Source organism: Berghia stephanieae, chromosome 6, assembly GCF_034508935.2.
Source record: "Berghia stephanieae isolate SIO BIC M18660-M18661 chromosome 6, UCSD_Bste_1.3, whole genome shotgun sequence".
Classification (NCBI taxonomy): Eukaryota; Metazoa; Mollusca; class Gastropoda; order Nudibranchia; family Aeolidiidae; genus Berghia; species Berghia stephanieae.
The window spans coordinates 44,823,384-44,850,798 of record NC_088365.1 but is presented as its reverse complement, the minus strand read 5'-3'; the positions used below and the strand labels follow the sequence as shown (position 1 = coordinate 44,850,798).

The 27,415-nt window shown below is 37.3% G+C and overlaps 1 protein-coding gene across 4 annotated transcripts in view; it reads left to right on the top strand.

Moving 5' to 3' along the window:
• LOC144975094 (uncharacterized) overlaps positions 1–24,568 on the top strand; it is a 42,306-nt gene extending 17,738 nt beyond the window's left edge. For all 4 annotated transcript variants that reach the window (XM_078918816.1, XM_078918819.1, XM_078918817.1 and 1 more), the window contains exons 9-18: positions 4,888–5,028; positions 7,142–7,217; positions 8,143–8,255; positions 15,262–15,402; positions 16,077–16,202; positions 16,936–17,061; positions 18,744–18,863; positions 19,856–19,990; positions 21,469–21,610; positions 22,964–24,568. In XM_078918816.1, the coding sequence (XP_078774942.1) occupies positions 4,888–5,028; positions 7,142–7,217; positions 8,143–8,255; positions 15,262–15,402; positions 16,077–16,202; positions 16,936–17,061; positions 18,744–18,863; positions 19,856–19,990; positions 21,469–21,610; positions 22,964–23,351 (1,508 nt within the window). In that variant the 3' untranslated portion in view covers positions 23,352–24,568. The remainder of the gene's footprint in view (positions 1–4,887; positions 5,029–7,141; positions 7,218–8,142; positions 8,256–15,261; positions 15,403–16,076; positions 16,203–16,935; positions 17,062–18,743; positions 18,864–19,855; positions 19,991–21,468; positions 21,611–22,963) is intronic.
• The last annotated feature ends 2,847 nt before the right edge of the window (positions 24,569–27,415 follow it).

The following is a 27,415-nucleotide window of genomic DNA, read 5'->3' as shown; positions in this document are numbered from 1 at the left end:
CCGGAAAGCCAGCCTCGTGTCGAGAGAAGCAGCAATGAGGCCTCGCAATGCCAGGAAGCAGGAGACACAGCGTCCCATTTTAGTCCTCACGCATCACCCCCATGCCGATCAAGTGAGGAACATCCTATTGCAGAACTATGGGATCCTCCAGGCGGGCGAAGACACCCACAGAGTTTTCTCAGAACCCCCGTTGGTAGCATATCGACGGGATCGTAACCTGAGGGATCTCCTTGTCAGAAGCCGCCTGGAACCCATACCTAGGGATGGACCTAAAGCCAGATCGTGTATGCGACCCCGATGCAAGACTTGTGAGCACCTGTGGGAGTATGACAGAGTCAGCTTTCCAGACAAGATTTGGGACATCAGGCGGCCGTTTACTTGCACTGACCGTAATCTAGTCTATGCGATTACGTGCTCCCTGTGTGGGATTGCTTACGTTGGTGAGACCGGAAAGAGGCTGGGTGACAGATTCGTGCAGCACTTGCGTGACATATCGAACTGTGCAGACACAGCAGTGGCCAGACACTTCAATCTGCCAGACCACTGCGATGTACAGTGTGTGCGTGTGTGTGTGCTCAGTTTTTGCCATTCGGACACTTCCGCCCGTCGACGTAGGGAAACTCACCTGATCAAGTTGTTGGGAACGCTGACTCCACGCGGACTCAACACCAGGATTGACCACCACTAGATGTCAACGTCACCCATATTCATCACCACTGCTGCTCTCACTTCTGCCACTACAGCTACTGCTGCTGCTACTACTACTACTTCTACTACTTCTACTACTACTACTACTACTACTACTACTACTACTTCTACTACTACTACTATACTACTACTACTACTACTACTACTACTACTACTACTACTACTACTACTACTACTATTACTACTACTGCTACTACTACTACTACTACTACTACTGCTACTACTACTACTACTACTACTACTACTACTACTACTACTACTACTACTACCACTACTACTACTACTACTACTACTACTACTACTACTACTACTACTACTACTACTACCACTATTACTACTACGACTACTACTACTACTGTTCATACTACTAAAAGTACAACTCTACCTACCTACCTATCTATCTATCTATCTATCTATCTATCTATCTATCTATCTATCTATCTATCTATCTATCTATCTAGCTAGCTAGCTAGCAATCTATCTACTGATTATCCACCGATTCATAGTCATCTACCTTCCTAGCTCTCTCTCATTGTGTCCAATCATCCACTTTTTCATCCATTAATATACATATAGACCAGCTATCACTCGGCTGTTTACTCGCCTCTCTCACCTCCCCTCCACCCTTTCTCTCTCTCTCTCTCTCTCTCTCTCTCTCTCTCTCTCTCTCTCTCTCTCTTTCTTTCTTTCTTTCTTTCTTTGTCCCCCTCCCTCTTTTTCTCCCTCCCCCCTCTCTCTCTCTCTCTTGATTCCCCTCTCTACCGGTCCGCCTCAAACCAACCCCCCCCCCCCCGTCCCCCCCCACCCCCTTTTTTTTTTTTTTTTTTTTTTTTATATTTTTTTTTTTTAATTTTTATTTTAAATTTTTTTCTTTTATTAATTTCCTCTCTCTCCTCTCTCTCTCTCTCTCTCTCTCTCTCTCTCTTCTCTCTCTCTCTCTCTCTCTCTCTCTTCTCTCTCTCTCTCTCTCCTTCTCTCCCCTCTTTCTCTGCCATCTACCTATCTATCTGCCTATCCATCTATCTATTTTTGTTATTCCACTTTACTATCGCATCGTTCCTTCCAGTTCACCTTCGCTCATCCAAAAACACCCCCCCCCACACCCCCCCTCCGCCGTGACCCTTTCACCTCGCCCCCTCCAAACCCCCCCCCCTACTGTTCCACTACAGCGTTCTACTACTACTACTACTACTACTACTACTACTACTACTACTACTACTACTATCTACTACTACTACTACTACTACTACAACTACTACTACTACATACTACTACTACTACTACTACTACTACTACTACTACTACTACTACTACTACTACTACTACTACTACTACTACTACTACTACTACTACTACCAATATGTCTTTTATCTTCCATTATAGTCTGGAAAGTTTTGTTCCCTGACGCTGACCTCTGCTTATCAATTAGATCACCCCCTGGGGCACACTATCCTCTACCCACGCCACGCTAACATTTCATTCATACTGCAACCACCATTGAGTACAGACGACACAAGTTATTTTCCATTATATTTTATTTGTTTTCCACGTTTATTTGTGTATTGTTGTGCTGACGAAGGGTTTGTACCCGAAACGTCCATTGTCTGTTTTGTTCCCATACGAAGCCTTTCCATTTTCACTCTTTCGTTAGTATTTTACGATCACCGGCTTCAGGCAGCCCTTACCGTTTTCTACATATATCATATCATATCATATCATATCATATCATATCATATCATATCATATATCTATCATATATATCATAATCATATATCTAATATCATATATCATATCTATCATATCATATATCATATCATATCATATCATATCATATCATATATATCATATCATATCATATCATATCATATCATATCATATCATATCATATCATATCATATATCATATCATATCATATCATATCATATCATATCATATCATATCATATCATATCATATCATATCATATCATAATCATATACAATATATCATATCATATCATATCATATCATATCATTATCATATCATATCATATCATATCATATCATATCATATCATATCATATCATATCATATCATATATCATATAATATCATATCATATCATATCATATATCATATCATATCATATCATATCATATCATATCATATCAATCATATCATATTCAATATAATTCATATCATATCATCATATCATATCTATCATATCATATCATATCATATCATATCATATCATATCATATCATATATCATATCATATCATATCATATCATATCATATCATATCATATCATATCATATCATATCATATCATATATATCATATAATCATATCATATCATATCATATCATATCATATATCATATATCATATCATATCATAATCATATCATATATTCATCTATCATATCATATCATATCTATATCATATCATATCATATCATATCATATCATATCATATCATATCATATCATATCATATCATATTCATATCATATCATATCATATCATATCATATCATATCATATCATATCATATCATATATCATATCATCATATATCATATCATATCATATCATATCATATCATATCATATCATATCATATCATATCATATCATATATCATATCATATCATATCACATCATATCATATCATATGATATCATATCATATCATATCATCATAATACCATATAATATAAATAAATAATTTTTTTAAATTCCCTTTATTCATCTAAAAGGGGATAATTGTCTCTAGGGTCTATTCCAAGGGAAGACTGGAATAACCCAGGCGTCAACCGCAATGCAGCGCCGCAAATTGAGCTAGGGCGAGATGACTTGCTCAAGGCCACACAGCGCAGCTCGGGTGACCGAAATCGGTACCTTTCGGGTACGAAGCAAAGACCGTACCGCTGAGCCATATAGTGCACGTGATTGATATCATGATGTAATATAATATCATATCATATCATATATCATATCATGTATCATATCATATATCATTTCATTTCATATCATATTTACCATATCATATATCATATCATGTATCATATCATATATCATATCATATCATATCATTTCATTTCATATCATATTTACCATATCATATATCATATCATATTATACCATACCATATCATGACATCATATCATATCATATCATATCATATCATATCATATCACCATATCATATCATATCATATCCTATCATATCATATCATATCATATCATACTATATCATGTTATCATATCATACCATATCATAATACCACACCATACCATACCATATCATATCATACCATATCATAATACCATACCACACCATACCATATCATATCATATCATATCATATCATATCATATCATATCATATCATAATACCATACCATACCATACTATATCATGTCATATCATATCATACCATATCATAATACCATACCACACCATACCATATCATATCATATCATACCATATCATAATACCATACCACACCATATCATATCATACCATATCATAATACCATACCATACCATGCCATATCATGTCATATCCTATCATATCATATATCATATCGATCATATCATATCATTCATATCATACCATATCATGATATCATACCATATCATAATACCATATCATATCATATCATATCATATACCATTTAAGGTGATATACCACCTCATGATAGTGTTCTAAGGGTAAAATAAGAGAGGGGGGGGGGGGACTTTTGTGTTATAGAGGGCGTCAAAATAAGAATATGAGGCCTGACTACCTTTTCAATTATTCATTTATTTATTTCCCTTTTTATCTATCTATCACATTTATTTATATATTCATCTATTTATTTATTTATTTATTATTTATCTATGTTTCTTAATATTTATATTTTTCATTATTTATTCATTTACTCAATTATTTATTCATTTATGATCTTGTCTATTTATTTATTCATTTAACTGTTATTTATTTATCTATTCATGTATATTATATTTATTTATTTGTTCATCTATTGCTTTTATTTATATACATTTTATCTATTTATTTCCTTATAAACTTATCTGTAAATTTGTTTATTTAATTATTTTTTAACGATTCATTTATTTATCTTTTTCTGAATTTATTTATCTATATATCTTTATTTTTCTTTATTTATTCATTCTAAATTCATATATTTATTTGATAATTTATTACAGATTTGAACGAATGTGGCCTTGGTACTGATTCATGTAAGGTAGGGGAGAGATGTGAGAACACGATTGGATCTTATACATGTCGTCGTATTCATCATTGTGGGACTGGCTACACACTAGATGATGCTACACAGAGATGTGTTGGTAAGTGTTCTTATCCGCATTTATGTTACACATCAGATGATGTTTCACAGAGATGTGTCGGTAAGTGTTCTTATCCGCATTTGTGTTACACACCGGATGATGCTACACAAAGATGTGTTGGTAAGTGTTCTTTTCCTCTTTCTCATTACACACTGGATGATAGGGGAGGGCATCCGGGTCACCAAAAGGTCATCGATGCTTTAGGTTTTGAGAAGTCAGGTCATCGAGGACTGAGAACTTCCCGACCTCCACTTAGTTCTCGATGCTTTTCTCGTCTCGAGAATCTTGGTCGTCGATGCTTCTCGTATTGAGTCCCGAGTCCCGAGTCTCGAGACTATACTGCGCGAGCGACGCACGCGTTACTAACAATGTGTACTATCTGCATTGTTCACCCCTCTCTCGCCGGCGATGATTCCAGCGAAGCTCGAGACTTTTTTGCGTCTCGATGCTTTTTTGAGTCTCGAGACTCAAAAAAGTCTCGAGCATCACTCTAGTCATCGGTGCTTTCATTCAATACCTAGTCATTGGTATTGGGTATTGACGTTATATCATATTTTAAACAGCTAACAAAACACAAACGTCGTAAATAGATCAAAATGGTTATAGGTATCAATGTTTTATTATTATACAAAGTGAATATATTTAATGTATTTTAAGTTTTAATACAAAAAAGCCATCCAAAGCTCAGTTGAAGTGCTACTTCTCGGGAATTCCCGACTTTTCCTTGGTCATCGAGTTCGGGAAGTTTTGAGTGTTGGTGGCCGATGACTTGAGGTATCATCGAGACTTCCGGTCGACACTACTGGATGATGGACATAGTGATCTTTTGGCAAGTGCGCTCTTCTTCTTTGTCATTACACACGTGTTGGTAAATATTCTCTCTCTCTCTCTCTCTCTCTCTCTCTCTCTCTCTCTCTCTCTCTCTCTCTCTCTCTCTCTCTCTCTCTCTTGTTATAGAGGGCGTCAAAATAAGAATATGAGGCCTGACTACCTTTTCAATTATTCATTTATTTATTTCCCTTTTTATCTATCTATCATATATATATATATATATATATATATATATATATATATATATATATATATATATATATAATATATATATATATATATATATATATATATATATATATATATATATATATATATATATATATATATATAATATTATGTTACTTTTCTTTGTGGGTCATGATTGGAATCTTGATGACAGAATGTTTTTAAGGGAAAATGTATTACTATGTATTTTTATGCACTATGTGTTAAAACCTATGTCGGTCAAAGGCTTCTATTAGCCTGACGACATTATCTATGAAACATTTTTTTAAATGCCGACAATAAATAAATATTTGAATTGAATTGAATTGAATTATGCAGTAAACAGAGATGAGTCGTTAAGTATCCCATCTCTCTCTCTCTCTCTCTCTCTCTCTCTCTCTCTCTTCCTCTCTCTTCCTCTCCTTCTCTCTCTTCCTCTCCTTCTCTCTCTTCCTCCCCCTCTCTCTCTCTCTCTCTCTCTCTCTCTCTCTCTCTCTCTCTCTCTCTAAATGCCCCTCATCTTGGAAAAAAACTCTCCAACCTGGGACTATAGTGAAGTCCTCGCGAGGTCCTAGGTTTGAGAGATTTTGCCAAGATGATGGTCATTTCAATCGATCGATATTTAAAGGATGAATTTCCTGGCCAAAAATGTATTAATTTGTGTTTTTCTAAAGTGCGGAGGTCAACTGGTTAAAGGTCATATTATGACCTTTGTAAACCCTTCAAATTAAATATTATCATAATACATAATAATATAAAGCTCAGTTGGTAGAGCACTGGCTTCACACTCAAAGGGACCAAGATCGATCCCGGGTGCAGTCGAGATTTTTTTCTGACACCCCCCCCCCCCCCACTGTCCATGCAGTAGTGAATGGGTTGCTGAGTATGTTAGATTTGGCGGAAAGTACTTTGCGATAGACTAGCGTCCTATCCAAAGGATGACAATCAATTGCTATTGTCTGTTTCACGCTATAGAAACCGGGATGAACTCGATTCCATGGGCCGAATGGCTCTGAAGGACTACTTTCTAACTCTCTAATAATATAAATGATATATACTTATCTTTTCTCACCAGACAATGACGAATGTGTTATGGGAACCCACGATTGCAGAGGAGGATACCAATGCCAAAACATTCAAGGAAGCTACAGGTAAAAATAGCATTCATAACATGTGACTCATAGTTATATGGTCTAGTGGTATGATACATACCTTAGGATCGGAAGCTCCTGGGTTCGAGTCCCGAGCGGGGCATATTTGAGTTCTTGGAAAAGGCTCTTTACTCGATCACATTCTCTCATTGTTAAATGGGTACATAGGCCATTAACAGTGTCGTGTTGTCTCTGTCGCGTAAAAATTATAATATCGCCTTACAGACGTCATGTCATGTCTCCTCCTACATGTTAAGTGTTGGTATTGGTTAGGGAGATGAAGTGAGTAGGAAAGTGCCAGAAGACAATAGAGAATACAAATTTTCGCGGCGTTGATGGGGGTTTGAACCCGCGACCTTATTGGTACGACAACTCCGCCTGGCGTGACTCTACCGTATGAGCTATCCACGATCCCGTTGGACCCCTTGTAAAAAACGTTGAGCACGCTTAGTGGATAATGCGCGATATAGATGTTTGAGCTACTTGTCAGTGTAAGTCACTCTACGCTCTACTGACTACGCCACCTCCAGGCCCAACCTACCCGGGTTTTGTGGTCTTGTGTATGACACTCGCCTTCGGACCAGTTGGCCCCTGGATCAAACTCAACTCATGAGTCATTGGAAAAAGATGCTACTCACGTTCTCTCACCCCCCCCCCCCTCCCCCGCCTAACTCAGTTGTAAGATGAGAACCTGACTGGTAACTGCATTGTCTCAGTATAAGAAAAAAAAATCATAATAGGGCCTAAAGCGTTATGTCTTTTTCTTGCATGTCAAGTGTTGCGGTTGGCTTGGGATACCTTGTAAAGCGCCTTGAGCACATTTTAATGAATATTGCGCTATACAAGCATTCATTCTCAAGTCAAGTTATGCTACCCTCTTTCCATTATTTTTTACTCTAATCATCCCACAAAAACCCTCACACAGATGTGTACCCAAGACCTGCAACTCCACATCCAGATTCGACCATATCTCAGGAGAATGCGTGCCCGTGGAATGTCCCAAAGGCTTCAAATCGAACGGAGCTCGTCGCTGCGTGGGTGAGTCGTGGCTCAATAAAAGATGGATGAACAGAAACAGCGCCTGGAATAATAGAAACCTTGGTTATCTTAACTCTTATTACAACAATGCTTATAACCGAAACCCCTGGTATAACGTGGGGAATCGAAGGAATAATAATGTTGTCGCTAACATGCGCAGGAATACAAACACTCAACAGAGACAACAACGGCCAGCACAGCCCAAGGAAGATTAGATAGACGTTGTTTTTTTTGTTGGTGACCCATGGTCTCAAAACCTTTTGGGACGATGGGTCACATTAACATCTGAAAAAAAGTATGTATGCAACAGTGCCAGACACAGCAATAGCACGTCTGACCGGTAATCATGAGGTATGAGGTTCGATCCCCAGTCGTAAAAGACTGATTTTTTGGGGGGAGGGGGGGGGGGGGTTCTTGTATTTTTCTATCTTTGCTTTGCATATCACTGTTTCATACACACCTTTTCCAGATTAGCTTACACTCACACCAGTGCCTGCTCCCCACTTTCTCAATTTGATGTGTTCACATAACGTTGATTTCATGTAGTCACAGTGATACTAAAACTGCTAGAAGCTGTGTACTGTGAACAATTGATAAACAAAAATGTTTATATTATAAAAGCTTTAAAAAAAAATAAAAGAACAAAATACCAAAGATGAGACGTGTCGGGCTTAAAACCCTTCTTCAGCCAACAACAACTACAAAAACAAAACAAAAAACCCCAATGAAAACATAAATACATAACTAAAAGAAAAAAACTAAGATCGACGATAGAGAAATATTTGGCACGTACCGAAATGTTCACGTGTTTGTTATTTTGTTCATTTTTGAAGCTGTTGTTATGTTCATTTTTTGTTTATTACTTTTTGATTTCACGTACAATCGTAAATGACATTTGGTCGATTTAATGATATATAAAATTGTATTTTATAAAACTAACTAGAATTACCAAGTAGGAGTCTTGGGATGGATCAGGATTTAATCACGCATACAATTAACCAGTAGATTTTTGACCAATCAAAACATGGAATTTGAGACACATCTTCACACGTGCTCGGACAAACATAGTTTATTGTTTATAAACAATAACATGAATGGAATCGACTTCTCTCTCATCATTGTTATTGGGTTTCTTTACCGCCAGATGGGTGACTAGTTATCACACGATTATCATATTATTACAAACGTTTTGGATTTACACAATGGTTTACTGTGTTGGTTCTATTGATCAAGCGGAATAACAATGTGTGTTTTACTTAGACACATGCCGCAGATAGTACACACTATGTTGTTCGTTGTGTTTAGCACTCACCGCCATTGTTTACATTATACGACTGTCCGAGAGGCGTGGTTAACTAGATGTCTATATTGTAGTATGTAAAATCATTCATTACCATGCACAGTGTCAATATTTTTCTTACTGATATGATAGAATATAATTTTGTCACTTTCGATAATACATGAAATCAACGAGGATGATTATAATGGGAGCGATCTATATTCATGTTTTTGTCCAAACCAGTCATCAATCACATGCTTTGTTGCTGTACAACGATTGGATGTTTCTTAACATATGTAAACACGCATCTTTGTTTATGAAAAGTGTAAATATACTCGTGTGTCCAGCTGAAGACAGTGACCAATCGTGGTATGAGATAGTTCAAAAGCTGTGAACACTTTTCACTCTGTGGGTCATTCTCAGCACGATTTTCAATGTGACTAATGACCTCCAGCACATGGAAAGGTAATACAGATCACCCCCATTATATGGCCATGCATGTTCACTCACCAACCCATAGCCTTCTTTAGTACATGCCTTTCCCCCGAACCAACATATCAGCCCCACTGATTGTGAGCATTATTCACAATTAACGATGTAGATTTTGTTTTCTTTTGTGGTCAAAGACTTGTCTATTGACGACACTTTTTTTTGGTCAGTGTCAGGCTGTAGCCATCGTAAACTTATAGCTTGGCACTGACCAAAAAATGACGTCAAAAGACTTGGCCGCAAAAGAAAAACAAATCGTGAGTTGTATTCAATAGGTCAACCAATGGAATCACTTGTTCCATTGAGCTCTACTAACGACAACTCACTAGACTCTGCACAAGCCTTAAAATTGATATCAAAACTCTTAAGTCCGAAAGGGTTCTTGTGTCAGGCTATAAATTAACGAAGGCGACCGTCAGGCTATAAGTTAACGATGGCCTCGGACTGATTCGGCTCCTCGGCATGTATTAACGATAGCTATGATTTAATCTAGTCCCAGCACAATCTGTTTGTCACTCAATCACTTTGATTGTTTTTCGGTTGATTCTTGTTTGTTGTTATTATTTTTTTTTTTTGTTATGATCTCACAGTAATTTTGATTATGAACACTGTAAACAATGCATGTACACACCAAATTAATGAATGCCTGTTACTGGAAATAAATAAAAAGATACAATGACGAGGAAGAAATAAAAGATAATCATGCAGAAAAAAAAAAAGAATATTTGTTTGCTTTGCATGTTTGTTTGATTTGCTTTGTATAGATAGAACGAAGATGACGTCACTCCGTTCTTTTTTATTGTTATTTGCCATTCACGTTTATGAGTAATTCTCACTAAACAGTATTAACCAGACTATAGGTAGTATGCAGATGACGTCACTCAGGCCTTTGTTATGGTTTTTGCCATCCGCGTTTGTGAGTTGTTCTCACTAAACTGTATAAACCAGACTATAAAAGTTCATGGTTACACAGAGTTTGTGTGTTGGTCCGTTATACTTCCGGATGGCAATGTTATGAACTCCTTGGCCAAGCGCATTCTATCTATACACGTTTTAGGTTACACATGGTTTTGTGTGTTGGTCCGTTATACTTCCGGATGGCAATGTTATGAACTTCTAAGCCAAGCGCATACTATCTATAGATAGCATGCACTGAGCTAAGAAGCTCTCAACATTGCCATCCGGATAATATATAGATAGTATGCAGATGACGTCACTCAGGTCTTTGTTATTTTTTGTTGCCATCCGCGTTTATGAGTAATGCTCACTGAACTGTATTAACCTGACTATAAACGTTCATGGATACATACAGTTTTGTGTGTTGGTCCGTTATACTTCCGGATGGCAATGTTATGAGCTTCTTAGCCAAGCGCATACTATCTATAACGGACCAACACACAAAACTCTGTGTAACTATGAAATTTTATAGTCTGGTTAATACAGTTAAGTGAAAATTACTCATAAACACGGATGGCAAAAAACAAAAAGAAAGACCTGAGTGACGTCATCTTCGTTCTATCTATCGAGTGGATGCGTTTGCTGCCCGATTCAGTCCCCTGATCAGTGAAAGACAAATAATAACAGCATGACTCCACGTATGATATTATAGAAAGAACGAAGTTGACGTCACTCGGCTCTTTGTTGTTTTATTTTTAGTCAGCCTGTCTGTGATTAGTTCTCACTTAATTACATCAGTCAAAATACAAACGTTAAAGGTTATACACGGTTTTGTGCGTTGTTTTTTTTTTTCGGCTGGCGGATTGTGTGAGTATTTTACCTAAACGCAAAGGATCAATAGTAAAGAGTCGACTTGTTATAGTGATGATATGCGTTTTGGTAAAATATTCACAACATCCGCCAGCCAGATATAACGTATCAACACATAAAATTGTATGTAACCCTAAACGTTTATAGTCTATCTATCCATCCATCTATCTATCTATCTATCTATCTATCTATCTATCTATCTATCTATCTATCTATCTATCTATCTATCAATCTATATATCTATCTATCTATCTCCATTTCTCTCTCTCTCTCTCTCTCTCTCTCTCTCTCTCTCTCTCTCTCTGTGTGTGTGTGTGTGTGTGTGTTTGTGTGTGTGTCTTCTATCCCAAGAATTGAGATTGATAGAATTTAGTGAGAACTAATCATCAAAAAAGGCTGTTTTAAAACAGTGACAAAGAGCTGAGTGACGTCAATGTTGTTTTTACTATAGTTCCAGTAGGTATCTCCGTGTTGTGGTTTGTTGCAGTTTGTGTACTTTATGAACTGTACGTTTTGTTTCGGCACAGAAATCATCAAGGCCTTTCAGGTGTTAGGGGATCCCGATAGCTCAGTTGGTAGAGTACTCGCTTCACACTCAAAGGGATCGAGATCGATCCCGGGTGCAGTCGAGCTTTTTTGACCCCCTGTGCACCCAGCAGTGGAAAGCACTTTGCGATAGACTAGCGTCCGATCCAAGGGCAGCAAGCAATTGCTATTGTCCGTTTCGCGCTACATAAACCGTGATAAACTCCGGCTCCATGGGTCTCAAGGCTCCTCAGAGCCACTTTTTCAGTTACTGTTTCCGTGTGAGTCGTTCTCTTTATATCGTTCTCTGTGTTGGACACGACTAAGGGCCATAATCAGTGACAAACGCACCTCCTCCCTAATATAATACATACACATCAACCCCTGGGTTTCTTTATCTTACTGACCACTTATCAACAGATGCCTGTTCACAATGAAAGCTTTACATCAAAGATAAATTGAATAATATGAAAGTAAGCGGGTTATGAAACAGGAACTTGGGAATAGAAATATGTATAAAACAGTTGGTGTGAAAAACAGAGGAGGAATGTATTTCGTTGGAGAGAGAGAGAGAGAGAGAGAGAGAGAGAGAGAGAGAGAGAGAGAGAGAGGGGGGGACAAAGAGAGAAAACCTAGTTTTATCTAAAAAGATCTTGTATCTGTTCCGTCTTTAGTAGATGGTATGAGAAGCCAGATAGGTCTGGTTTGTGTTGTGTGTGTGTGTGTATGTGTGTGTGTGTGTGTGTGTGCGCGTGTGTGTGTCTGTGTGTGTGTGTGTGAATGAGTATTTTTCAGCCAAAGTGATTTGTAATTTAAGCGCTTTGAGTCAGGTGTCTCGGAGTTATAGCGCTATATAAGTTTTCAGCATTATTATTATTATTATTATTATTATTATTATTATTATTATTATTATTATTATTATTTGTATGTGTTATTATTGTTTGTTTTCTGGATCTGTATCAAACAACACATTTCACACCTTGCATCACTGATTGCTCCCATTATGTTTTTCACTTGCATCTTTTCTACAAGCACGCTCGTGTAGCCAGCCTACAGATATAAAACTCAATTTACTTTCTCCTCTTTCGTGTTTCATAAACACATAAATAACAATGTGAAATTGAATGTATCTAAGCTTCAATTTAATATACAAAAACAGATAAAATGAACGTTTCGAGTTTCATCAAAACAGGATGAATGAAACACTTCAGACAAATGAGATAATGTGGTAGTGGCGTTGTTCAGATGAATCTGGCTGTCCATCTGGTTGAACCCTGTTTTCGGGATTGCGTACTGAAATAAAAGGACGGTAAAATCTGAAGCTCGGGCTCTCGATAGCTCAGTTAGAAGAGCACTCGCAAAGGGACCGAAATCGAACCTGGGTGAAGTCGAGACTTTTCCAACCCTTCCCCCTGTTCGCTCATCAGTGAATGGATAACTGGATCTATTTGATCTGGTGGAATGTACTTTGCGATAGACTCGAGTCCTTTCCAAAAGGTAGCAACACATCACAATTTTCCGCTTCATGCTATAAAAAAACCAGGGATAAACCAGAATTTCATGGGCTTAATTGTTCCAAAATACTATTTTATAAAAAAGTAGAATCTTAATCTAGAAAGAGTGGGGTATAGATTTTCTAACCAGATATACTGAGCATAACAGATTGCGTCACAATATACGGATACTATCACCAAATAAATAAAAGTGAAAGGACTGTTCTGTCGCAGTCTGGAAAAATGAACATTGAAAGATGTGTCCAGGCAAAGTCCTTCACCTTTACAACGTAGGAAAAAAAACCAAGACAAAAAGCGTGCCAAAGATGGCGCTGCAAGTAGTAACAAACGTTCACTACGTGTGACGAAAAAGTAATATACAAAAATGAATGTAACCGATTTAGAAATAAATAAAAAGAAAAAATAAATATAAAGAAACGTTTCGGGCTAAAACCCCTTCTTCAGTTGAAAAAAACCCCTGGATATAACGTGAAAGATCAGGTTATTTCCAGGCTGACTGACATCTATCTGGATATAACGTGATGCATTATCCAGACCTGCCTACTTGGAATTGGAAAATTCGTAGTTTTCAGGGGTAGTAACAACACAGTAGACATTATAACTACCATTAGAAATGACCAATCTGTGACATCAAATTAATGCCTAAAATCCTTTATATACTATCTCTAGCAACAAAACTTCGTTTTAGAGAAATCTATTGAATTAAAGAACCTTATATAATTGTCAATTAGGACCCAAAAATTCGTATTTCTACGAAATATTCGTAGTAAAATGCAGGTCTGAATTATCGTTTTTCATGCACTTACTGTTGCGAATGCAGTTTTGTTTCTAATTGTGACTTTGTGGTAATATTATATGGTACTCGCAATGGGACCGGTCGGTCTCGGGTTCGAGTCTGCTCTTTACACACATTTTCTCACCGTACTTAGAAGTAAACTCAGGATTTCAAACTTAGATGAGTCATGGCTAGACATAAATGTTGAGTAGTATTATTTAAAATTTGAGCTTTTTATATAGCGCAATATCCACTAAACATGCTAGAAGCGCTTTACAAGGGACTCCTGGACCAATAGCAACACGTAACATATAGAACGAGACATGACGCCTGTAAGGTAATATTACAATTTTATTTTCCGACATAGACAACGCTGTAAACGGCTAGGTACTCATTTTACATCTGAGTACGGTGAGATAATGTGAGTAACGAGCCTTTTCCAAGGACTCAACTATGTGCCAAGCGAGGCTTCTACCCAGGTTCTTCCGATCCGAAAGCGAGTGTCATACCACAAGACCACATAGCTGCACGTGAGTTACATTGGCTTTGGACCCCTAGTAAACCACTTTGAACACGTTAAGTGAGTTTTGCGCACTGTAAATGCTCAAGATTTGTTGTTTTTGTTTTTCATTTTATTTAACTCACTGATTATACTAGATATAAATGAGTGTACAGAGAGGCCACGTTCAGCATGCAGGCGCTTCCAGAGATGCATCAACACCAGAGGATCGTTCTACTGCAGGAACATCGTCAACTGCCCTCCAGGCTACGAAGCCACCGAGAAAGATAAATGTGAAGGTATGAGGCATACAATACTTTATGATTGAAGTGATTTTAGAGTATACTTCTTCTTCTTCTCTTCTTCTTCTTCTTCTTCTTCTTCTCTTCTTCTCTTCTTCTTCTCTTTCTCTTCTTTTCTTCTTCTTCTTCTTCTTCTTCTTTTCTTCTTCTTCTTTCTTCTTCTTCTTCTTCTTCTTCTTCTTCTTCTTCTTCTTCTTCTTCTTTCTTCTTCTTCTTCTTTTCTTGTTCTCTCCTCCTCCCTCCTCTCCTCTTCTTCTTCTTCTTCTTCTTTTCTTCTTCTTCTCTCTTCTTCTTCTTCTTCTTCTTTCTTCTTCTTCTTCTTCTTCTTCTTCTTCTTCTTCTTCTTCTTCTTCTTCTTCTTCTTCTTCTTCTTCTTCTTCTTCTTCTTCTTCTCTCTTCTTCTTCTCTTCTTCTTCTTCTTCTTCTTCTTCTTCTTCTTCTTCTTCTTCTTCTTCTTCTCTTCTTCTTCTCTCTATCTTTTCTTCTCTTCTCTCTCTCCTTCTCCTCTCTCTCTCTCTCTTCATCATCTCTCTCTCTCTTCTCATCTCTTCATTCATCTCACATCATCATCATCATCATCATCATCAACAACAACAACAACAACAGCAGCAACAACCACATCACCACCACCAGTACCACAACCACTCGCAATCATTCCAATGCTTTTCCAGACATTGACGAGTGTGTGACAGGCACACACAAGTGTGGTCCAGAACAACAATGCATCAACAGACAGGGTACCTATTTTTGCCAGTGTCCAAGGGGGTTGAGACACGACAATCGAGGTCGATGCATCGGTAAGTATGTTTTTTTCTTGTAATTAAAAAAATATTATTATTATTATTATTATTATTATTATTATTATTATTATTATTATTATTATTATTATTATTATTATTATTATTATTATTACTATTATTATTATTATTATTATTATTACTATTATATCATCATCATCATCATATTATTATTATTATTATTATATTATTATTATTATTATTATTATTATTATTATTATTATTATTATTATTATTATTATTATTTATTATTATTATTATTATTATTATTATTATCAGTATTGCTTTTTTAGCTATAGGTGATTACCAAGAGAATGTTATTCCTTCATTATTATACTTGTTAGAATAATTTGTTCAGAGAGATGTTCTGATTATTGGCCAGGGGCCAAAAATCAACTCTTCAAATGAACCGAACTGAACTTTTGTTTTGTTTTGTTTTTGTTTTGTTTTTTTTTCGTCGTTTTGATTGTTTGGGTTTGTTTGTTTGTTTTTATTTTTGGTTATTGTTTTTCTTTTTTTTCTGTTGATGCTATGCTTTTAGATAAAATACTCACAACATCCGCCAGCCGGATATTCCGTACCAACGCACAAAACTTTGTGTAACCTGAAACGTTCATAGTCTGATTGATACAAATTAGTGGTAAATTTTCACCACTTTTAAGCCTCCATCCATGATTCACAAAAATTCTAATCTTTTTTGTCATAATAATATTATTATATTCTATTATTACAGATGTGGACGAATGTTCTTACGGCGCCTCTATTTGTCCATCCAACACGAAGTGTACGAACACATTGGGCTCCTACAAGTGTGAGTGTGTGGACGGACTGCAGAACGGAGATGGCGATTCGTGCCAAGGTAGGTTCACACACACACACACACACACACACACACACACACACACACAATCCAAAGGAAAAGAAGTTTCAAGACCTATCTTAATTATTATTATTATTTTTTTTTTTTTGCCATCTGCGTTTGTGACTAATTCTCACTAAACTGTTTTGACCAGACTATAAACGTTCAACGTTACAAATCGTTCTGTGTGTTGGTCAGTTATACTTCCGGGTGGCAATGTTGTGAGCTTCTTAATCAAGCGCATACTATCTATAGATAGAATGCGCTAGGCTAAGAAGCTCACAACATTGCCATCCCGAAAAAATAACGGTTTAATACACATAACTATTTGTAACCATGAACTTTATAGTTTTGTTAATACAGTTTAGTGAGAATAGCCTTCAACAGACGTGACGTCACTTCCCTCGTAATGACGAATAGTAACTTAGCAACTGGTTCTAAACTATCGGATTAATGGCTCAGCGGTACGGTCTTTGCTTCGTACCGGAAATGAACCGAGTTCGACTACCTGACGCACTTGTTTCCTTGAGCACTACTGACGGCAACTCACTAGACGCTGCACAAACCTAAAAAAATGATGCCAAACTATAAGTCCTAGAGGTTTCTGGTGTCAGGCTGTATGTTTACGATGGCTACTGCCTGACACGAAAACCCAATAAGACCCATATTTTGACGTCATTTTTAGGTTTGTGGATCGCCTAGTGAGTTGTCGTTATTAGTGTTCAAGGAAACAAAGTGATTCCAATGGTTGAACTGTTGAATACAACTCACGATTTGTTTTCTTTTGTGGCCAAAGACTTGTTTTTTGACCCCATATGTTGGTCAGTGCGTAGCTATCGTTAACATATAGATAGTATGCGCTTGGCTAAGAAGCTCATAACATTGCCATCCGGGAGTATAACGGACCAACACACAAAACGGTGTGTAATCATGAACGTTTATAGTCAGGTTAACACAGTTCAGTGAGCATTACTCATAAACGCGGATGGCAAAAAACAATAACAAAGACCTGAGTGACGTCATCTTCGAACTATCTATAGATAGTATGCAGATGAGGTCACTCAGGCCTTTGTTATTGTTTTTGCCATCCGCGTTTGTGAGTTGTTCTCACTAAATTATATTAACCAGACTATAAAAGTTCATGGTTACACAGAGTTTGTGTGTTAGTCCGTTATACTTCCGGATGGCAATGTTGTGAACTCCTTGGCCAAGCGCATTCTATTTATAGCCTGACACCAAAACCCTCAAGGATTGGCAGTTTGACGTCATTTTTTAGGTTTGTGTAGCGTCTAGTGAGTTGTCGTTAGTAGAGCTCAAGGAAACAAGTTATTTCATTGGTTGAACTATTGAGTACAACTCACGATTTGTTTTCTTTTGTGGAGTAGCGTGGCTCAGCGGGCGGCACGGTCTTTGCTTTGTACCCAGTGACTTCTTATATAGCTACTATCAGTAGACAATGTTTGTACCCGAAAGGTACGATCACCCCCCGCTGCGCTGTGTGGCCTTGAGCAAGTCACCTCGCCCTAGCGTCAATTTGCGGAGCTGTACTGCGCTGACGTTTGGGTTATTTCAGTCTTCCCTTGGAATAAACCCTAAAGACAAATTTCCCCTTGGGGATGAATGAAGGGAACTTTATTTACTTATTTATTGTTTATTTATGTATTTCGTTCTGTCCGTTTCAGATGTGGATGAATGTGCTCAGCAAGGGGTTTGTCAACAGAGCTGTGTCAACGTTCTGGGAACGTTCTTCTGTACTTGCGATTCTGGATATCAGCTGAGGGATGACAAGAGATCGTGTGAAGGTAATGTGTTGGGGTTGGATTTTTTGGTTTGTTTCTTTGTTTGTTTTTAGGGATTTCACGGCGCCAGTGGGACAAGTTGGTCATTTCAGCGGCAGTAAAAAATAAATAAATAAATAAATAAATAAATAAATAATAATAATAATAATAATAATAATAATAATAATAATAATAATAATAATAATAATAATAATAATAATAATAATAATAATATAATAATAATAATAATAATAAATAATAATAATAATAATAATAATAATAATAATAATAATAATAATAATAATATAGCATTTATAAAGCGCACACTTCCATTCAAAGGTGCCCAGGGCGCTATGAAGATAACAACGTATTTTTTTAAAAACAGTTAAGTTACAATCAATAGTTAATAAATGCACAAATTAAAATACACAACGGACTAAAAGGCATGGGGGGAGGGGGGCGGGGGGGGGGGGGGGGGTTCTGTTTTCAGATTCTTAAAAAAAAATTTCAAATGAAGGGCTGGATCTAGTTTTAAAATTTATGCCATTCCATAACCGAGGGGCACTGATACAGAAAGCTTTACTGTTACATTTGTTTGAAAAAAGGGAATTGATTGAGGAAACGTTGTTGATCTGAGGTTACAAATGATTACAAACGATTGTCACAAATGGATATTTGCGCTATATGAATTATCTATCGCATTACATTTAAAAACTTGAGCTTTTATATATATTTTATTTACTAAATTTTAATGCTTTCAAAGCCTGTTAGGAGATATTACAATTTTTTTCGGACAGAGTCAACGTTGTTAACGGCCAGTACTCATTTTACACCTGAGCACGATGAGAGAATGTGAGTAATGAGTCTTTTCCAAGAACTCAACTATATGTCGCTCAGAGCGAGATTCGAACCCAGGACCATTCGATCCGAAGGCGAGTGTCATACCACAAGACACATAGCCGCACATTACATTACATAAGTCTATCTTTCCTTTTTACTTATTTTTCCCCTTTTAGATATTGACGAATGTACACAATTTGGTGGACGTGGTGGAAGCGTGTGTGCAGGAAATTGTATCAATATGCCAGGATCTTATAAATGTGATTGTCAAGACGGATGGAGGCTCAACGACGATGGGAAGTCTTGTGAAGGTATGAGGGTAATAAGTGGTAGTAGTAGTAGCGTATGACTACATCTCCACACTAGAAGTTTCCAGCCAGTCTTTAAATTCGTCACCTCAGTTGAGGACAGCCTCGAAACCTCCCTCCAATCTCGTCACAGGACAGTGTAAGATTATGTGGTCTAATGTCTCTGACGTTCCCTGACAGTGGGGACAGTCGGCTGACTCCCTCAGACCCCACCGATACCTGTTTGCAGCAGTCCCGCCTGTCACAATTGATTGGAGGTGACCCACTGTTTTCGATTGCCATTCCTGAAGCCTGGCATAAATTCCATTGGGTCTTTGATTACCCCACCTCCCTCGGGCTTGATATTTGTCCAATATTCCCTCCAGGCTTCCCCAATATCGAGGTTTTTATCACTGAGTGGTAGAAGGGCTTTCTGGATTTGAGTCGTGGTGTTCTGGGAGCTTCATTTATGATGGTTTTTAATGGGGTAATTAGGGTGAGGATTTCAGTTTGTCTACTTTTTGGGTTGCTTCCTCTCTCTTGAGCTCTGGTGGTGCGATAACGCTTATAGTTGAGAGCCAAGGGGTTGGTGTTGAGTTTGATCCATCTTGTGATTATGCGCATGGATTCTCGGAGTTTGATGTCGAGAATTTTTGTGTGGGGCTTCTTGTCCAAACAGGGGCACAGTATTCTCCGACGCTATAGCAGAGTGCTGACGTTCCTAGGACTTGTTGTGCTGTTTGCGTAATTGGTTGGGGGAGGGGGGGTTGAGGATGGAAAGGGGATGGGAGGTGAACGGGATAGAATAGAAGAAATGCATTTGTTGGAATCTGCGTCAATGTGCCTGGATCTTAGAAATGTGATTATCAGTACGGTTGGAGGCCCAACGACGATGGGAAGTCTTATGAAGGTATGAGGGTAATTGGGTGGGGGTGGGGGGGGGGGGATGATGGAGAGGAGATGGGGGAGGGAGGTGGGCGGGGTAAAGTGTATGTGTTTGATTGGTTGGGGGGGGGGGGGGGGGGGGATTAAGAAGGGATGGGAGGGGAACGAGGTAGAAGCGAATGTGTTGCAAATTGTATCAATGTGCCTGGATCTTATAAATGTGATTGTCAGGACAGGATGGTTGGAGGCTCAACGACGATGGGAAGTCTTGTGGAGGTATGTGGGTCATTGGGTGGGGTGAGGGGGGAGGGTGTGAGGATGTAGAGAGAATGGGAGGGGAACGCATAGTGTGCAAGGAACTATACCAGTTGCTTGTTATCCTTTGGAAAGGACATTAGTCAATTGTAGACCCACCTACCTAATCATTGCTGGGTGGACAGTGGGACCAGAAAATAATATCAACTTCACCCGGAATCGATCTCTGTCCGTTTGTTTGAGAAGTGAGTGCTCTACCCACTGAGCTATCGGAACTCCTCGTGTAAGGATATCAATTGTCATTTATTTATTTTTCTATTTTGAAGATCCAAACCCACCTTTTTATTCTCAATCCTTGCCAGATGTCAACGAGTGCCAGGAGGGGTCAGCGTACTGCCCTCACCATGACAGCACCTGTATCAACACCAAGGGAGGCTATAAGTGTCCCGTTGTCCGGTGCCCTGAGGGATTCTTGAAAACAAACACGTCCGCCCAGCAAAACAGGTGAGAGTCGTAGATATCCACCCCCAACCCCCCCCCCCCCCTTTCCCGGCAATATGTGACATTTTGCCTCAAATTGGTGTTATGAAGATGGTCCAGTGCCCCGATTTATCATAGATAATAGCAACAACAAAAGCAACAACAAAAATAAATAAATAGAAATTATGAGACGTCACTATCATTCTTTGTAAAAAAAAAATAAATAATGAAGAGATTAAGAAAAATTCATATCCAACTAGACTCCGGTTTGACTCAAAGTAGATTTAACGCCAAATAATCTTAGTATATATTTGGCAAATTTGATTTTTAGTAACTCTAAGACTCCGAAACCATTGAACCAGTCGTCACCAAATTTTGCATGAGTTTACAATACGCTTCAACAGTCGTAACGTCACTTCCCTCGTAATGACGCATCGTAACTTAGTAACTGGCTCTAAACTATCGGAACAATGGCGGACGCCCTTATGAAATATTTCTCCGACGAGCATAAAAGCGTATCCAGAGGGGAAAAAAACATTATAAATCTGATCATGTTTTGACTTTTACACATTCTGATCACAAGACATATGAAAAGTTCTAGCCAGCATGAAGAATAAAAAGTACCGATTTTTTTTTTGTTTAGAACCACGATGGCCGCCATTGCTGGGTGACGTGACATCAGGCTATTGAATCAAATTGACATGAAGATAGTTTGCGTGTATTATGAGATTAATTAATGTCTATGAGTGACAAAAACGCACTTGTTTGATATTATCGTCATTAACAATTTCTGATAACGTTTTTTTTTTTGGCTTCTTATTAACAAACTTACGTCTAACAACTAACCTTGAATGATGCTTTTTTTCTACCCCCTCCCCCTCATCCCTACCTAACACTCCCACCCCACCCCCTCCTCTCATCCCTACCTAACACTCCCACCCAACTCTTTTTCCTTACCTTCCAAACCCAAATCCGATTCAATTACCAAAAACTCAAAAACTCTTACCCTAACATTAAATTCCACTCTTAACCAACCATCTCCCTCGTCTACCCCCCACCCCCGCCTAATATACCCGAATTGATGTTTAACATTGGTAATAATAATAATAATAATAATAATAATAATAATAATAATAATAATATAATAATAATAATAATAATAATAATAATAATAATAATAATAATAATAATAATATAATGATCAAATGAAAAAAAAAAAAACAAAAAAAAAAAAAAACACCCATCCAAACTATTAACAAATCAATGATAAACCAACAAATACCCACCCACCCCAACCCATCCACCCCCTCTCGAATGACATAAAAACATGCCCCAAACCCTACACATCTCCCTTATGTCCACCCTAAAAAAAAACAGCATCCGATGTAGAAGGATCTCCACCACGTGCCCCGAGTGCAGGAAAGGTCTCATCTCAAGGTCATTCAACTTCCTGTCCTTCGCCTCCAACGTGCTGGTACCCGCGCCTCTCTTCTCCATGACGGGTAGCCGCCTCGTCGACAAGTTCTACACCTGGGAATTGGACCTCGTCTCTGCGCGCCCCATGAGACCTGGCGTTGAGCCAGCAACGCTGGATTACTTCGCTCTGGAAAAGAGCCGAGATTTTGCTCGCGTGACGCTCTTGCGCCGGGTGGAGGGTCCCCAGGATGTGGTGCTTCAACTTGGAATGAACGTGACGAATTTCTATAAAGGGTTCGAGGGCAAGGCTCAGTCTCACATCTACCTGTATATTACAGAATCCGACTAGAATTGAAGAGTTGTTTTCCAAAACTCCCCAACTCCGTTTTTTCCATTATGAGGTATTGAGGATTACTTCCCTTAAATTTTTTCATTCAGTCTATTATTTTATCCTATCTAAACTTCAAATTCATACAAATCTAAGAAAAACCGTGTGCCAGTTGATGCTTAAAATAAAAGTTACATTTCAATCTATCTCATGAATGGAAAATCTCAAAATGTAGAAATATCGACTTAACTAGTTTTGGAAAACCAGCCTTCAATTGAAATAATAATATATAAATCAGTCGGTGCAAAAAGACTGTTTTTCTGACGTTCGCCACAAAAATACTAAAATATTACCAAGTCAACGATTACTGTTCTAAGCCTACGGCGAACGACACAGTCTTATGACAGGTCTTCGTGTCTTCCACGTCGTTCGTCGTTCGCTGTAGGTGGGAACGTAACCGTTAACTTCCTATTAGTGGTTTTTCCGTTAGTAGGTCATGTGACCATTGGGAAAACCTCTAAGGAAATATTTTGCTTTCATCAGTTTCTCTGGGCTTAGTCATGAAAAATAAAGCCAAAACTGACAATCTCGCATCAAAATTATAGTTGTTATATGTGTAGCTCTTTAAATTGTCGAAAACGTTTGGACAAAATTGAAACTCTTGTCCTCATTTTTTTTTTTGGGGGGGGGGGGGGGGGGGGGGGGGGGGGGGTGGATCTTTGAGAAACAACTTCTGCTATTCTGTAGAAGGAACAAAATTGACATCACTCAGCTAGCTCTTTGTTGTTTTTTGTTGTTGTTATTTTTTGTTTTTATTTGTCTGTTTTCTTTTTTTTTTTGGGGGGGGGGGGGGGGGGAGGGGGTTGTTTTGTTTTTAGACAGCCATTCTGGTGATAAGTTCTCACTGAAGGTTATCAGTCAAACTATAAACGTTTAAAGTTACACATAGCTTTGTGTGTTGGCACATTATATTCAGTCAGTGGATGTTTTGAATATTTTACCTAAACGAATAACATTAATTGGAGCCAGATTGCCAGTTCTTGGATTTGTATTACAACATTTAACTATATTTAGAAACTGATGAAAACTAACTATTTCCTTAATTTTTAAAAATAACTTACCATTGGAGTATTTTGGGGTGGAACGTCAACAAAAAATACCGTTAGGAGAGTTTCAAAACGGTATTAAGCCTTGTTAGATTTGATGCTCAGGCAATAAAAGAAACGCACTTGACGTCATTCAGATCTTTGATTATTGTTTTTAGATAGCCATTTTGGTGATTAATTCTCACTAGATTAGATCAATCAGACCATAAACGTCCAAAAACAAACACTTAGTTTTTATGTTAGTTGGTAGACATATGTCCGGCTGGTGGATATTGTAATTATTTTATCTAACGCACAGCATTGATAGGTAAACTTGAAGTCAAAATAAATACCTTCACTTTGGAGAGTGGGGATGATCTTTATTAGTTTCCCATCTTCTCTGGTCTTTGGTCATAATATTGCAAAGTGTGCTCTAAATGACGTAATACGCGTGGAATTTTTTAAATATCCAACATTATAACAGGTCATTTTGTTCAGCATGGCTCATGGCGTAGCCATCGTTAACTTATAGTCTGACGCAAAAACCAATTAAGACCCATATTTTGACGTCATTTTTAAGTTCGTGGACCGCCTAGTGAAATGTCTTTCGTAGTGGTCAAGGAAACAAGTGATCCCATTTGTTGAACTACTGAATACAACTCACAATTTGTTTTCTTTTGTGGCCAAAGACTTGTCTTTTGACGTCATTTGTTGGTTAGTGTCAGGCCATGAATTTACGAAAACCACGATTAGTGTCAGGCCATGAGTTTACGAAGGTCACACTCATGGGCATATCTAAAACTCCCAAAAAGAAAACCTGTTACCGGAACCGTCAGCCCCACATATTGTGAATATTTATCACAAATGTTTCACAATATAATAAGAAACTTTTTTTAATGTAATGATTTTAAATAGAATATTGCTAAACTCTCTCAATGATTGAATGTAAAAAATTATGCATTGTTAATTATGTTATTGCAAGGCTCAATCTTATTACCGGTGTTGGTTGGAGGGTAAAATATTACCATGGGGAAAAAGGAAAGAAGCCTTTATAGAATAATGGATGGTAAAACTCTACCATTGGAAAAAGACAGAAGTCATTATAGAATATTAGAAGGTAAAATATCGTCATAGGAAAAAAGGGAGAAGCCATTATAGAATAATGAAGGGTAAAATATTACCATAGAAAAAAAGGGAGAAGCCATTATAGAATAATGGAGGGTAAAATATTACTATGGGGAAAAAGGGAGAAGCCATTATAGAATATGAAGGGTAAAATATTACCATGATGGAAAAGGGAAAACTATCATAGAATGTCCAAGGGTAGAACAAAAACATGAACAAAAGAGGGGGAATCATAATAGATTGTTGGAAGGTAAGATATTACAAGGGACCAAAAGGGGGGGGGGGGGGAATATCATAGAATAATGGAGGGTAAATTGTTTCCATGGACAAAGGGGAATAACCATTATTGGATGTTTGGGGGTAAAATATTTCCGAAGGAATTAAAGGGGGGGAATCATTACAGAATGTTGGAAGACTATATGTTGTTCTTTTTGTGTGCTTTTTTCAGTTCACTGAAAAGTAAAATAAATGGAGTAAAAATGAATCTTATCAAAGATACAAAACAAAGTAAACGACGTTTTGGCCCTTGACCCTCTTCAGGTAAACAAGAAAAGGAAATATGTTATATTACATTGACATTATAGTTAACATCGTTTATTTTGTTTTGTATATTTTATAAACGTTTTACTTTGTTTCGTATAATAATAATAATAATAATAATAATAATAATAATAATAATTTATTGCATCCCAAAAAGGAAATTTTTTGTACAGACGTGTTATAATTTACACAATAAGATAAAAATTCAATGGAAATAGGATGTATATATAAAAAAGGAACAGTTCCATAACCAGAGCTGCGCTTTATAATATGAATAATTTCAACACTGTAAAATAGTTAAAACTGTCACTATAAATTGAAAATTGAAAAGATTGCAAAACAAATAAATTAATAAATTAATATTTACATTTTGAAAGTAAAAATGCGAAATAATTATATAAAATGATTATTGCTTGCTGTTATAGAGCCTAATACTGGACGGCAGAAAAGATTTTCGGTGTCTCTCTGTTTTCGTTGAAATAGAGAAAGGGCGACCACTTCTTTCTGACATAATAACTGATGGTCTTAGTGGATGATACTGGTTATTTAATATTTTAGTTATTTTATTTATACAAAATTTCTCGTATAAAAGATCTACATTGTCAACATCATTTATATAGCGTTTAATGGATTTTTTAATATTTGAATTTATTTTGTTCCTTTCCACTGCTAAGAAATTGCCTTCCCAAGCTGTTATACAAAATGACAAAACACTTTCGATTACTGCTCTATAAAATGATGTGCATAGGGTTTTATCTATTCTAAACTGAGAGAGTTTTGATAAAAAAAAATATGTACGTCTGCACATCTCTAATTATTTTCAAGTGTTCATCCCACTTGAGCCTGTCATCAATTATTACACCAAGGTATTTGTAGTGAGGAACTCGCTGGACGAATTGGTCCTTTAATTTTAACGGTTCTATCGGTTCCTTCACTCTCCTAAAGTCAATCACTAGCTCCTTTGTCTTGCTTATGTTAAGCTCTAGGTGGTGGGCATCACACCAAGATACAAATCTATCAATTTCTTGCCTATAAGCCAATTCGTTGCCATTTGTTATGATGCCTTGAAGAGCGGTATCATCTGCAAACTTTATTAAAGGGACACTCAGGTTTTGACTTCTACAGTCATTCGTGTATATTGTGAATAATACAGGGGACAATACACAACTTTGTAGTTATACAGGAAGATATGTTTTGTCCTAATTGAACATATTGTGCTCTATCCGTAAGAAATTCGAGCACCCAAGCAATTATATACTTGTTTAAATTCAGACTAGTCAATTTTTGAATAACCAACTGAGGTTGCATTGTATTGAACGCTGAAGAAAAATCTGC